This window comes from Ornithorhynchus anatinus, chromosome 1 (genome assembly GCF_004115215.2).
Source record: "Ornithorhynchus anatinus isolate Pmale09 chromosome 1, mOrnAna1.pri.v4, whole genome shotgun sequence".
NCBI lineage: Eukaryota > Metazoa > Chordata > Mammalia > Monotremata > Ornithorhynchidae > Ornithorhynchus > Ornithorhynchus anatinus.
In genome coordinates, this window is record NC_041728.1 from 61,662,853 (window position 1) to 61,678,492 (window position 15,640).

General features: G+C 37.3%; 1 protein-coding gene across 8 annotated transcripts in view; it reads left to right on the plus strand.

Moving 5' to 3' along the window:
- PPP2R5C (protein phosphatase 2 regulatory subunit B'gamma) overlaps window positions 1–15,640 on the plus strand; it is a 148,141-nt gene that overhangs the window by 119,144 nt on the left and 13,357 nt on the right. For all 8 annotated transcript variants that reach the window (XR_005660005.1, XM_029068772.2, XM_029068840.2 and 5 more), the window contains 5 exons: window positions 2,149–2,202; window positions 6,630–6,800; window positions 9,713–9,840; window positions 11,462–11,563; window positions 13,003–13,075. Coding sequence is in view for 7 of the 8 variants with exons in the window: in XM_029068772.2 (XP_028924605.1) it covers window positions 2,149–2,202; window positions 6,630–6,800; window positions 9,713–9,840; window positions 11,462–11,563; window positions 13,003–13,075 (528 nt within the window). In the remaining variant the exon portion in view is untranslated. The remainder of the gene's footprint in view (window positions 1–2,148; window positions 2,203–6,629; window positions 6,801–9,712; window positions 9,841–11,461; window positions 11,564–13,002; window positions 13,076–15,640) is intronic.

Here is a 15,640-nt window from a genome sequence, read left to right on the forward strand (position 1 = left end):
GTGGGTGTATACATTCTATTCGAGAAGTTTGGACAAAGTGGAAACAGGAAAATGAGATGATAGCTGAAAGAGCAGTAGGATCCAGAGGGAGGGTGTTTTTGTTTTTGTGTTTTTGGTCTTTTTTGGGGGCCGGGGATGTTGATATAGCGGAGCTGGAGGAGCAGTGGGATCCGGAGGGAGGGTGTTTTTGGTTTGGTTTGGGGCGGGTTTTGGTATAGGGAAGACTTAACCCGTCCTTTTCTCCACCCAAAGAGTGTGACTGCTGGAGCCTCCTGGCAAAAATTATGGACAGGTTTTGATCCCATCATTTCCACTGTTTTATGAGATTCGCTTAGAGTCCAAAGCAAGAGGCAGGCGGCTTACCTCGGACCATGCTCAGGAGGTTTAAAACTCATTGTTGTACAGACCTTAAAGTCATCTTTCCTTAGTCTTTTTGCCAACAAAAATGGCTTTGAGTCCAGTGGACCACCAGTCCAATAAGCACTGACTCCCTGCATCAATAAATCCAGGCTCTGGGTAGGTTGTTCCAGGTGGCCACTAGTCGTCTTGCCTTGACTATTTTGGAAATTGTACAGAAAGGGAAACCAGTATCAAGCAGGGAATAAATAGAAATGCCCACAGCCCAAACAGTCTGCTGCCTAAGATGAAAAGGCAGGGATGCTCAAAAAGTGGAGCTGAAAGTTGGTACAGCTCAGATTCATTGTTGATTTGGGGTCAAAGGAGTGGGTTACCAACCATGATACCCACCCTCTGATTTTTAATCTGTCCCCATAGATCTTAAGAAAAATCCCCTACCCAAATTCTGCTTTTCCGAAAACTGCCTTGTAATTTTTTGTGTGTTTATTATTTTGCTCAACTGGCTTAAGTCATCACATGGGAAAATGGCTCATTGCGTTATATTAATTTTTGACCCAGCAGCATAATAGCAGCCTCCCAGGATGAGTGGCAAATGGAGAAGTACCTGGGAGCTATAGCAGCTCTTGCAGCTCTTCAAATTATCTAGCCGTTTCTTGAAGCTGCAGAGCCCAAAGTTGAATGCCATTCTCTTGTCCAAGGAAAGCCAAAGCCTTAAATATGAAAAAAATCTTAGGGAGAATAATCCAAAGTGGCTAAAAAGAGAAAATTCTAGGTCTCCTTAGAATAGATTCAATAGTGATTCCTGATTTGAGCAACACTTTTCAGAAGAGCCTAAAAAGCATGCTTCCTTTTAGTCTCTCATTTATCGTCACCCAGAATGCCCGACATGAGAAAGTATCTCTGCCATCTTACCATCTTACTAATGCCAAAACTGAAGCCTCAGAGAGAATCTGGGCCAGACCCAAGTTTGCACAGCAAGTCAGTAGCAAAACCTGAAATAGAAGCCAGGTATCTTGACATGTGGAGTTTGCCCCACTGAAGTGCAAGTGAAGTGATAAGATATGGTAAATCAAAGGTCTATTTTAATTTTCTTATTCTATTTTCAAATGTGAAATGTCACCCAGTTCAGTAAATACATTTGGGGGGGGAAGACATTTAGAATTGACCCACGTATAAGTTCAGAACTATTGTCCCTCCTCACCACCAAAAAAAAAAAAAAATTATCCAGCCTTTTTCTGCACTTACCAATGTATAGTTGATGGTAATCTGAAGAAATCACTCACAACTTGAGGAAATAAAATGACCAGTGATGTGGGAGTTATCTTTAGTTCTCATAGAACTCTACCCACAGCCAGGTTTCTTTTATGTTTGTCGTAATTTCTCTGTGACAAGATATGTGGGCTATTTGGCATGAATAATTCAGTACTGTTATAATGGAAGCAGTTCTGATTTCATTCTTCACAGTAAGTAGTGCCTGAATCAAAATTATTTTTTCTCAATATCACAGAATGTAACACTCTGCTGCTTACTCTAAGGTTTTTAAAAGCTTTCCGTAATCTAAATATTCCAAGTGTTTTCAATACCTAAAATAATAATTTTAAATATTAATTTAGGGATTTAAACATGGAAAAATTCAGATGGAAATGTTAGTAGTTATACAAGATACTAGTACTTTCACGTGTCTATGGTGTTTGTGGTAGGTTCTTTGAATTTTTGTTTCCCCGATTTTCTTTGTATTCACCTAATACATAGTGAAATGCTAATATATCTTTTCTTCTTTGACCTTTTCAGTTGGCATACTGTGTAGTTCAGTTTTTAGAAAAGGACAGCACACTTACTGAACCAGTAAGTATGTTTTAATATTTTGTTGAATTCATGATTGCAAATTGCAAAGTTGGTGTTTCTATTTTTCCCAAACTGCAGTAGTTCAGTTATACTAATTGACTAGGGTTTATTTCATTCATTTTTACATAAAGTATAAAATGCAGAGCCAGTCCTTACTTCACACATGTAAGGTACTTTTTAAAGGTGAGCCTTTAGACTAAAGTAATTAGTATGTAGCAATAAACATTTTGTATAATAAAGATAGTCCTTTGGACTTTTACACCTCTTTCTTCCCTTAGACATCAAAGCATTAAAAGCCACCCACTAGGCAGGAATATTTTAGTCTTTCAGTTACACCACTTCACTTTTCTGTTTTGCTTCATAGCAAATTCAAGGATCTCTTTTTTCTTGGCAGTTGTGAAATTACTAGTTTTGATCTGCCACAAATAATGAAGATTAAGATCTCCATTAGTTTGAGTTTATATTCAGATTCTGCCTCTTCATTTAATCTTCTGCAATTTTATAATTTTCCATATAAGACAGGTTGTGTCTTAGATTTAAACTGATAGGGCAGGGACTTTCTGACCTGATAATCTTGTGTCTATTTCAGTGCTTAGTGTAGTGCTTGGCACATATAAGTATGTGTGTATATATATATAATATGTACATATTATACATATATATATAATGTGTGTATATATATATAAATATATAAATACAAATATTAAGCACTTATCAAATACACAGTTGTTACATTATTACTGTTGAGATTAAAAATCCAGCAGGCCATGTTTTAATGTTTTAAAACTGTTAACATTTTGAACATCAACTAAGAAGACCTGATTTTTTAAATTAACTACTAAATAAAAGAAAAAATAGAATTACTAATTTCAAAATTTTATTTTCTTAAACCCCATTCTCACCCAATACTGTTGGATTGCCCTCTAGACTGGACAGTCATGGGCAGGGAATGTGTCTACCTACTCTGTTATGTTGTTATATTGTACTCTCCCAAGCGCTCAGTAAAGTGCTTTGCACACAGTAAGCACTCAATAAGTGCTATTGAGAAGCACGCACGAGAAGCAGCGTGGCTCAGTGGAAAGAGCATGGGCTTTGGAGTCAGGGCTCATGAGTTCGAATCCCAGCTCTGCCACTTGTCGGCTGTGTGACTGTGGGCAAGTCACTTAACTTCTCTGTGCCTCAGTTCCCTCATCTGTAAAATGGGGATTAAGACTGTGAGCCCCACGTGGGACAACCTGATTCCCCTATGTCTACCCCAGTGCTTAGAACAGTGCTCGGCACATAGTAAGCGCTTAACAAATACCAACATTATTATTATTGATTTTAGACTCTGTATGAATACTGAACAAATTTCTCTCCCGGATACACATTCAAAAATCCATCCAGCTTTTACTTTTTCCACCTATTCCAGCCCTCTTTTTTATCTCCTTTCTCCCCTTCCCCCCCAAAAAAAAAACTCTGGAAAAATTCTTAATCTCAATCCCTAAAACCTCGGTCCTTCTGAAGTAAAATTCCTGTTAGAGGCCACGTGGTGCAATATCAGGTAGAGTGCATTGCTTGACATTTCCCATCCACACCTCCAGCCATCTTAAAGTGTTGTCATAGAGAACCAGAGGGTTCTTAGGAGCTCCCCACCATATTTGGGTCTGAAACTTGGGAAGCCCAAAGGGAATTGTCCCAAATCATATCAAACTTCAATGTCAAACAAAGTTGAGGTACTGAATGTCATACAGAGGATATATTTATTGTTTTGATCATCCTAATTTTGCCAAAGACACAAGATGATTAAATTGATATATTAATACCAAAGCACTTTTGTGGCACATCGTCAGGGCATCTTGTCCTGAACCGAAGAGTTGGAGGTGTTATACTGAGGGAAGAAAATAATTGCAAACCACCCTTGTTTTACCTTTCTAATAGCCATAAAAACCTGTAATTGATTGTAACTTTCTCCTACCACCCAAAGTTTGCTTTGAAAATTTTTCATCCAATTGTTTTGGTTTAGACTGATGGTACATAAAGAAAATTTTGCTGTGCCTGGCTGTGCAGAAGCCATAACATTTGGGCTGTAGCTCTTTCAAATTAGGCTAATGACAAAAAAAGTCCTGAGTTTTAAATGAGGAGGGCTTTGCTTTTTAGCCATTAGTATGGCCATTTTGGCTATAAAAAGTAAACCACCTCTCTCATTTAAAGTAGCAGTGATGCAAAGGATGGCAGCTGCCACTGGGACACCATGGAAGTCCTTCCAATAGCCAGCAGTGGTTTTGGTAAAATCATGAGATGCAGTGTAGCCTAGTGGAAAGAACACGACCTGGGTAAGTCGAAGTAAAAAGTAAAAATGATCTGAATTCTAAACCCAGCTCTGCCAGTTGGTTGCTGTGTGACCTTGGGCAAGTCACTTCACTTCTCTGTGCCTCAGTTCTCCTGTTCTCCCTCCACTTAGCCTGTGAGCCCCATGCATGACAGGGACTGTATCTGACCTAATTACCATGTGCCAATCCCAGTACTTAGAACAGTGCTTGACACAATGCTAGACAAATACCATAAAATAAAATAATAACTGTGGAATTGAATAAGTACTTACAGATACTAACAGAGTAAGAATGAACCCAGTCCTTAGTCCTACTGGGCTCGAATCTAAGAGACTGTGGTAGCCACATTTGAGACTAAATACTGGTTACTTATGTAGAATGTGCCCAGGAACTAGCCAACCTTAATACCCAATTAATAATGTTCACCTAATGCCCAGTTATTTTAGCAAGAATATGTCAGTTTGCTCGACTTTCATATCCACCCCCTTGCCCCAAAAGATGTAGAAAATGTTCTTTCTCAGAATTAATTTAAGGAAAAATAATTGCAACCACCATAATCACAATGCCATAAGATTAAACTTGTTTAATTCACTAGTACTCCTCAAGTTCAATTTAAGATGGGTGTAAGGTGATGTGCAAACATATCCGTGCATTTAAAAAAGATCACATGCATAAAAAGAGTTTAGTCAGAGTTTCTCAGAAATTAATGCAATTGTAATAATTAAATTTATCTCAAAATGGATTAAATTCTAATTTTGTCAGCATTCCTGTTGAAAACTTGGTTAAGGCCCCACCACACTAAACTCAGTTTTAGTCAGTACCCCTGGCAGCCACAAGATTTCAAGCATTTCAGAAATCCAGAGGATATTTTTGTTGTTTTTCAGCACTGGAAAAATGAGTTTGAGGGTAAACAGCTCCTTGTTAGATTCTCTTTGGAAAAAAAAATAGTATGTGTTAAAGAGGATTGCTGCATTTTGAAGTATCTGAAAAGCCTGGTTGAGCTCTGATATAGGCCAAAACCATGTACAGCCAACCTTTAATACCCAGGCTAATGAAGGAGGAAGAATGGAATGGGGAAAGAGTTTTGGACTTCACCTCGTTGATGAAGAGAGAATTGGAAGGGGGAAGTGCCAGATGAGTGGGGCCTGGAGAAACTTCTTTTATCACAGGTGAAGTAGGCAGACAGTTGGTAAGGCCTCAAAAATCTGCAGGAAGCACTCTTTAAAAACCGGTTAACCATTTATGGGTAATTGAATTAACTGTTCCTAACTGTACATTGTAGGAATTTAGTGTTCAGTTCTGTTACTGGGAACACATTAAAAAGGTTTGGAAATGTAAGGGAAACATGGTAATAATAAAAATCGTGGTATTTAAGCATTTACTTTGTGCCAGGCATTGTACAAAGTGCTGGGGAAGATTTAAAATAATCCGGTTGGACACAGTTCCTGTCTCACGTAGGACTCACATTCTTAATTCCCATTTTACAGATGAAGTAACTGAGGCACAGAGAAGTTAAGTGATTTATCCAAGGTCACCCAGCAAGCAAGTGGCAGAACCGAGTCTTCTGATTCCCAGTTCTGGGCTTTTTCTGTTAGGATATAGTCTTCTCGTCATGTCACAGCTAGTTTAGGTGCTGTGATTCAGTGATAATTTTATCTCAATCCATAGAATCCCATTTTGCAGTCAAAGAAAAGAAAAATGAGTTGATGTTTTGGAGGGTTTTTTGCTTTTTGTTTTTTTAAACTTCAAGCCAGCTGTAAAGTTTCCCTTAAAAAAACTTTATTGGAGGAAAATCCTACTTCCAAGCTAAAGCAAATGTAAAAACATTTATTTGCATTGTTATAGAACTCTTGAATTCATCTAGTTTTTTTGTTGTTGTTGTTGGGGGGTTTCTTTTTGGAAACATCACTAGCACTTACTGAATAAAATATGGGATGATCTGTCACTGTCCAGTTTTAAGACATCAAACACAGTGATATTGCATTGCATCATGTTTCCACAAGGAAAGAAATTGTCTTCTTGTTTATCAGGGGCAAAGAAGCATGACAAAAATTATTGATCACAGATTATTATACTCTAGTCATAATTTTAACATGGTAAATTTTGTTTCTATAGGTGGTGATGGCACTTCTCAAGTACTGGCCAAAGACTCATAGTCCAAAAGAAGTCATGTTTTTAAATGAACTAGAGGAAATTTTAGATGTTATTGAACCATCTGAATTTGTAAAGGTTATGGAGCCTCTCTTCAGACAACTAGCCAAATGTGTTTCCAGCCCACATTTCCAGGTGTGTACTGTGTAGAAAAGATATAAATGTTTTAACGTTTTTACCTGAATTAATCATTACAGCTATAGGCATGTTTCATAATACTAGTTAAGAAACTTTAAAACTGTCTATTACAAATGAAGCTATAGTTTTTTCATAAAAAGAATGCTAATTTTCCATATACCACTGAACTTTAATTTTTTTCCCTATTGCTTCTTCATGAATAAAGTAAAATACATATTGCAAGCAAGTACTGTGTCATCTTTTGTGTAGCCAACATAGAATAAGAATATCAGGCACCTAGTGGACAATGATGATGATGATGATTTTTCAGAACTACTTTTAAAAGCCTATTTTATGTGTTTTTAAGCTTAGGGGGGAAAAAAGCAAAAATTACATGTGACCCTGTATTTTGACCTTACATTGGTAAGGCTTTAAACTTAGACTGTCAGTCTCTCCCACTTAGGGAATTGGTAGTTATTGAGCTTCAATAAGTTTTAGATTATCCAGTTGCTCCTTCTGTCTTGATTACTGTATGCCTTGTAGCCATGAGGTTTTGAGTTTGACTCCTCTGTATTTCCGGCCCTCAGGTTTCTGTGTATCTTATGGCCACATTTTGCAGTTGTTTTAATGTGTTCAAGGATTTGTTTGTCACATATATGGTAAAAAAAAAAAAACATATACACAGGTAAACTGTTTAGCTGTATTTATTTTCATTAGCAAAGTTATTTTCACATCAAGGGCTACAAAAATAAGATAAAAAAATCTACTGAATTAATTTTTCAAAGATCAGTGTTTCAAAAAATTACCAATGTAAACATTATGAAGATGAGATTTTTATTCTTATAGGCAAAACTTTTTATTCTTATAGGCAAAAACAGAGCTCTAAATGAAAGCGAGCTATTAAAATAATTTTGGAATACTTAAAATGTATACCCAGGCAAAAATACTAGTATTGTAGATTTGAACAACATGAGAAATCCCTAAAGTATTTTTGTCATTGAGCAACAACACTTTGAATATGCTTTGAGCATAGGACAGGAGAGTAAAAAAAGGAAATTGCAAAGAATTCCAAATAGTTTGGCTATCCTATATACTAATCTTTTTTTTTAATGACAGAGCATATGTTCACATTTCAGAGATTACTCATTTTGTTGTGAAAAAGGGTTCACTAGTGTTTAAAATTCAAGAGTAATCCCAGACTGCTTTCCACACCAAGCTGTATAACTTCTATTTTTCCCCTCCCCATATTTGAAATTGTACCCCCACTTCTTTTTATGCACCTTGATCTTCTCAAGTAAACAGGATTTTTCTTTTATGCATTTGTTGGGTTTGGGTTGGACTTGTGGGGTGGTGTTTTTGATGAGGGTTTACATTATAGTTTAGGAAAATGTAGAGCTTAATTTTAAGCTTTAAATCTCTAACAGAAAGCAAAATAAATGAATAGTGACCGCTTTCAGTCTAGAGCCCCAGCTTCCTGGGGCTCATAAGAATTGGGAAGGGGACAGGGAGTAAGTGTGGTGACAGGAAAGGGATGAACTAGTCAGTGGACTGGCAGGGTACAACCAGATAAAACCACCATCTTGACTGCTGGAGTCTCCGCACTTGATGTTGTGGGATCTGATGAACTAGAATAACAGTAATTGTGTAAAGGGCTTAAGTCTAGTGGAGTGTAGGTTTCCCAAAACCATTTAGTTCTCAAATGTAAAGATTTCTAAGTAACCATAATAGAGATACTTTTCCAAAGTAGGTTACACAAAGCAGGGATGATCAGCCTCTCCCAGCTTGGGTCTTATTTTCACTGTTGGAGCTCCTCATCTACCATTTTCAGCAAGTAGGTTGCCTCAGCCCATCTGGTGAAAGTAACATTTTTGTTACCTTTTCTCTGAATTTAAGACTTTCCTTCTCCAAATTTGCAGAGAGGAAAATAGCTTTCACTTTAATGCAGAAAATTTGACAGGAAGAGATCCCAAACTAGAGTGTGCATACACAAACATACCTCTATATCTTACTAGATCATTCTGTACAAGAGGCAAGAGTCATGATATTCCCTAGGCAGACATGCCTCTCTTCAACTTTTCCCAAATTATCCCTTTTTTCATCATTATTTCTCAAATAATTTCACTATTTTCTGTCTCCTCCCAGAAGTCATTTTCATCAGCCACATCTCTACAGGTGAAATATATGAACCTCAAGGTTGTAAACTTTTTAGGATACATTTTTATGCCTTATTCTTGGGGCTGCATTGGCAGCTGTATTGTGAATCTGAGGAAGTCATGGGTATCTCAAATTTTGAATTTATGATACAGAATATTGCTTTTTTTATGGTATTTGTTAAGCACTTATTATGTACCAGGCACTGTTCTAAGCACTGGGATAGATACAAGTTAATCAAGTTGGACACAATCCATGTCCCACATGGGGCTCATGGTCTTGATCCCCATTTTACAGATGAGGTAACTGAGGCACAAATAAGTTAAGTGACTTACGTAAGGTTACCCAGCAGACAAGTGGCCGAGCCAGGATTAAAACCCAGATCCTTCTTACTCCCAGGCCCATACTCTAATCACTAGATCATGCTGCTTCCCATTTGTTCTGTAGTTTGATAGACAATTACTCGCCCCCACTTTCCTCTTCTCTCCCTCCCTTCTGCATCGCCCTGACTTGCTCCCTTTGTTCATCCCCCCCTTACATCCCCATAGCACTTATGTACATATCTATAATTTATTTGTATTAATTAATGTATGTCTCCCCCCCCCCCAACTGTAAGCTCATTATGGGCCGAGAATGTGTCTATTATGGTATTGTACTCTCACAAGCATTTAGTACAGTACTGTGCACACAGTAAGCGCTCAATAAAAATGAATGAATGAATTCCTCATACTTTTAACCAATGAACCATTATGAAAAAGCTGTTTACCTATGTCTTTCAGGTGGCAGAGCGAGCACTGTATTACTGGAATAATGAGTACATTATGAGTTTAATCAGTGACAATGCAGCAAAGATTTTGCCTATCATGTTCCCATCCTTGTACCGCAATTCAAAGACTCATTGGAACAAGTAAGAAATTTCTGTGCACATGGTGAAAAGTTGGGTAACTGTTTTGCAGACTCTACAAACTTCCTGATGTTGTTTTATCAATTGCAATACTGGATTCTGGATTTAAAGCACCATAGAGGAAGTCAGTGATTGATTTGCCCCATTGTATTTCAGAGGAATTAAGTGACATAACGATCTTGCCCTGGCCCTTAATCACAATCAGTCCCACTCTTCACCCTCAAGCTGATTTTATGATAGACTAGGTGGGTAGTCTTTCGGCCTCCAGTGGGGGCAAAGGGTGGATGCAGACCCAGACCCTGAAGTTGTTCCCTAGTCAGCAGCTGCTATGGCATTCTTCAGTAGGAGGAATATTTTCTTCTCCAGCTTTTGCTCTTTCTGTGGAAGCTCTGCTGGGGACTATATGGAGCTGAAACCATCAGCAGTTTCAATCCTTGAAATGGCTTTGGAACCACTGGCACCGTTACTAGACACACCCTTTCCCTGTCCCTCCCATTCTGGGCCCTTAAAATCTTCCCTTTCTCTCTTCTCATCCCCTCTCGTGCCCCGCCACCACCATCCCCCCCTTGTAGGAGTTACTGAGATAACATAAGTTTTAACAAGAGATGGATAGGGCTCACTGTGTAAATTTTGTGGCAAACAGGCATATATACAAGCAAAATGGCTTCCTACTAAAAATTCCATATTTCATTATTCGAGGGTAAATTTAATCTACTATAGCATGCTGTCCTAAAGCAAACTGTCAAAGGAATTTTGAGAAATGGTGCTCACGTTCTTTTTCCCACCAATAATTTATTTGGCATGTTAAGAACTAGAAATATCCTTAATGAACCTGTAATAGCCTTTCAATTCTTCCTTGCAGCCGTATCTTTTCCTTACAGAGTGCTGGGCTGGATGGACCATTGGTCTGACCCTCATAATGGCATTGCTCCTGTTCTCATATTTTTACTTTATAAAAATAAAACTTCTGGTTATAGTTTCCCTAAGCACCACCTATTATGCCTTCAGTTCGGGCTTGGAAACACTGGTGCTGCTTGACCTTAAATAGAATTTCAGCAAGTTCCAGATCAGAAGCCAAGAATATGTGGCTAAATTGCCTCATAGCACAACTAAGGAGAAACAGTGTTCAGGCTTTTGCTAGGCTGTTGTAAAAGTAATTGCATGCCATCCAATTACTTTGGATATCCATTTCTCTTGGACTTGAAATGTAAACAACAACTGCTTCTGTAACTTTTTTTGTTTGCTTTGGGTATGACAAAGGACTGAAACTTTCCGTTCTCATCGGCTGGTTTTACCCAGGACCAAACAAAGGCCCTTATGCAATTAAATCCCAAAGCCTCATGTTTTCTTAATGCTGGAAATGTTTGTAGCATCATTTTCAAAGCAACGAGTGGGGAGATATGCAGGGAAGCTTTTTATCGCTGTCCTGTTAAAGTCAGTCAGGCAGAGATTTTTAGGGCCTTCAGTGGGGCTTTCCTGATGGTAAATTGGAAATACCATCAGGAGTTTGTGCTGGTGATAAATTACATAGGGCAGGCTGGGAGGCAAATCTTCTGATAAGTACTTCTGAAATCACTTGCAAACTTAAAATACCCCGCGTTTCAACCTGAGGTTTTACTTATAGGACAATACATGGCTTAATATACAATGCGCTGAAACTCTTCATGGAGATGAACCAAAAACTGTTCGATGACTGCACACAACAATTTAAAGCAGAAAAACTGAAGTAAGTTTGGATTTTTGTATATGTCCTCAGGGGGGTAGGTGAGCAATCCCCAGAATTTGATCTAGTCACCCACCACTTTTTTTTAAAAAAAGCTGTGACAACTTTGCCTAGTGTTAACTTACAAGAACATTGTAGGATAATCTCTTTCCCACTATGTGTTCTTAAAAATTAAACCCTCTGTAAAGATCATCCTATGATCTCTTGATGTTGGTTTGGTTTCCTTTCTGAAAAGCGATACTACCCGTGATTCCAGTTGCTAGGGTAAAAGATCATAAGCCAGTTTGATTTTAATAGCATTTCCTTTCTCTGTTTTCTCCCTCCGAACTTAATTTTTTTTCTGTATTGCCCACAAATGAATATCGAGAGATTCAAATTACATTTTAATTCATAACTGCTAACTTACATCATTCTTGGGTCTCCAGAAAACAACTTTGTAAAATGTGCAAAAGACAGTATTTGATTCCAGATACTGAGAATCAGTAAGTTCCACACTTCCAAATATCCAGCACTGTGAAATCACAGAGATTCATCTGTGCTGGTCCCTCGTTAAAGGAAACAAAAGTTAAAAAGAGACTTGAGCAAGGTCACAGTCCCCCATGGAGGTGGGACTAAAAAAGATGGGCAAGACGGATCTTCTGCAAGATGAGAATGGTTGTTAGCCAAAGACAATGCTGCCAATTCTTATTTTGATTTTTATTTCTATCTCTAAAACCACTTTTCTTTTTGACTCCAGTAAAATGATCAGCCACCTACTCTTTTCCAAAGTATGCAGACTTTTATTGTACATAACCCCTTTTTACCTTCATAAGTTTCTCCCCACTGCTGCAAGTCTGTTTCTGGTCAGTCAGTCTTCATACTACCTACTGTACTATATATACTATCCCCCTCTAGACTAAAAGCTCATTGTGTTCGGGGAACCAACTTTGTTATAATATACTCTCCCAAGTGCTCAATAAGTACTCTGCACAAAGCACTCAATAAATGCCATTGATTGACTGACGTACTCCCCAGAAAATAAATGACACCCTGTTTTGTAAAAACAGAATTAACTCAGTCTGCTGGAACTATTTTTAAAGTGGCACATACCTAGAGTGATAGACATTTTCTGTTGTTAATCCCTCTTATTTTCTTGCAACACTTTGCATTCTCTTCCTTTTTAATGCTTACGCTGAAATGTCAGCTCTTTTCAACTTGGGTCTCCCACATTGCTGTGTAGAATGGTTTTGCTTTGGATATGACCATCCTGTCCCATTGAAAATAATTACAAATTTGGACTCTGAGTCAAGCCATCTAACAAGGTGAAAGAAGAAATGGTTTCCTGGCTGTGAGAGGTCACTTTACAAGTCTAAAAATAACTTTGTGTTGGTGAAAACTTTGTTAGAAACTTCATAATTTCTTCACCTCCCCTAGTTTCAAAATGGCATTTTGCTGTTTTTCAGAGAGAAGCTAAAACTGAAGGAACGAGAAGAAGCATGGGTTAAAATAGAGAATCTAGCCAAATCAAATCCCCAGGTACTGAAAAACAGAGTAACATGTTGAAAACATTTAAGTTTTTTGTTAATACCATTGCAAAAACAGGTACATACATGACTTAATCTGGGGAAAAACAATTCCACTAATACTATGTATGAATTATCTGCAATAAAAATTACTTTTAAACTTTGTAACCTTCCTCTTGTGCAAGTACTTATTTTGTCCCTTACTGTCCCTAAAAGAGATTCAAGGAAATTAATAAGGCCACTTCACTGCCTGCTTTCATTTAGCTCTTTTATTTATGTGCCTTATGTTTGTACTATGGCAAATCTTCAGACTGAAATTGTGCTGTCTCATATCAGAGCTGTGATGGCTTCAAGCAACACTTGGGTTTTCCCTTTTTCTTTAAAAAAAAATAAAAGAATAAATTCAAGAGGGGAAGATTTGATCTCGTTGAACAAAAATAGATGACGTTGGGCCTAGAGCCAATTTCTGGTGGGTCATTTGTCTTTTTCCATTATAATTGGCTGGGAGGGAACTTGTTCACTTCTGATTAGAACCAGACTAGGATCTTCTTGATTTGTAGATTCTAGTAGAATCCATCTTGCCATGGGAGTGGCTGTAGATTAGCAGTAAAAAGATTTAACCAGGAGAAGTCGATTGGCTCTGGGGGATGAAATTATTGTGTGGGGATTGGTGGTGGTTTTTAATGACAGGGACTTAAAACAAAATCAGTTCTGAAACTCTTTAATCCTTCTGCTCCAGTGTGTCGTTCTGTCTTTAATTGTTCCTCTTAATGAATGTCAAGCATCTGTATCTTTGCCATGTTAAGATTTGCTCCCAGTCTTCTCACACATCTCCCAAAGCAACTGTTATCTCAAGTGCTTAGTATATGCATTGCACCCAGTGGGTACTCAATAAGTATTATTACTACCTTAAGGGCTGTTGCCTGAATCCAGCCACTGACAAGCCCCAAAGTTGTAATGTGTACTGTGATTGGGGGTTATTCCAGTACCTAATGAGAGAAGTTTCAGACTTTCTATTCCTGTCATTTTTCCACTCTGAAATTAGAAAATACCTTTTAAAAGTAGTTGTTCAAATCTATTCAGTCTCAGTTCAAAACTTTATGCTGAGTTGGTTTAACAGCGAATAATTTAGCCTGATTTATAGGACCAAGAGAAATGAGTGTTCTGTTTGTGCATGCAAAATTAATGGATTAGTGTTGATAGTTTAGCTGCTGAAACTTGGTACATGATTAATATTATTTCTCAGATAATCTAGAATCATTCTAATGCCAGTTAAAAGCAGTCTTGCACATAGAGTAAACCATTGATTCTTTTTGCATTTCTGTAGAGCTACAGATTAAGGTTCTTTGTTTACATTTGTCTTTAAGATACATCAAAGAACATATCTCCTTGCAATATTAATTTGCTTACATTGTACATGTTAGTTCAAGATTATTTAATTTGAAAACATTCATTGGTTATTAAGAGTCTGTACTGAGGATGAATGAATGATTTCTCCTGGATCTTATTTCTTATTGTTTGTAAATTAATATTTCTACCTATTTGGGCATTTAAAGGTAGTGTAATGTGCATTCCATTTATTTTAAAGATAGAAATTGTAAAAACAATTATAGAAACCATAAATTAATTTCCTAAAAGGCAGGCATAAAACTATTGACCATGGTGTAGGTTTTGGGGGTTTTATCTTATGAAAAAATGCTGCTCTTCCTGATGTTGCATGGGTTTATTTGCTAAGTAGATAAAATTTGAAAGCTAGCACGAAATGCAAGATTGTCACATTCACTTCTCCAGACCCAGATACTGGGAAAAGGATATTTCCTGCAACTGAAGTTAGTAAAGTAGAAAACATCCACCATATATAGAAAGTAAAGATTCTTCAGAGTTTTGTGTAGGTTGTTTGGCTTGTGTAATTAAAATAATCTGAAAATTAATATATCTTTTCTGTAAACAGTAAAAGAAAACTGCTCAGCCATATCAGCTCAATATGTAAAATCACTGTGCATGCATTTGTTGCTTCTCTTTGTAGGTAACAGGAGTTCTTCTCAAACATATGCACATCCTGTGTCTCTGTTTTCTCCTGGTTAACTGAATTGCCTAACATTTGTTTTTATATTTCCTTTTGTGACTCTCTTGATAAGTCTTCTTACAATTATGCCAATCACATGATTAAACAAACAATAGTTTTAACATACAATTTGTTTTCAAATAACCATTTTAAGCACTTTGTGACTGCTATTCTGAACTATCATGCTGCCAATTTGACATTCCCCTGATTTCATCTTTGTGTTGATACCATTTGTAACTAAATCATTAACTTTTGTCATCGAATGACTTGCAAAATTAAAAGTGGAAAATACTTCATGGGTTAAAATTTCATGTCAGTACGTGTATTTCCAAATGATGATCGTGTCAGTATCTATAGTCCTCTGTAAACTCTTACAATTCAAAATTTTCAGTCTCAGTATAGGAGTATATTATTGTTGTCTACCTTCAGTTTGGAAGCTTGTAACATGCAACAGATTTCCAAAGCTAATACTGAGTATTTCTTCCTTCAATGCTCAAAAGGAAACTTATTGAG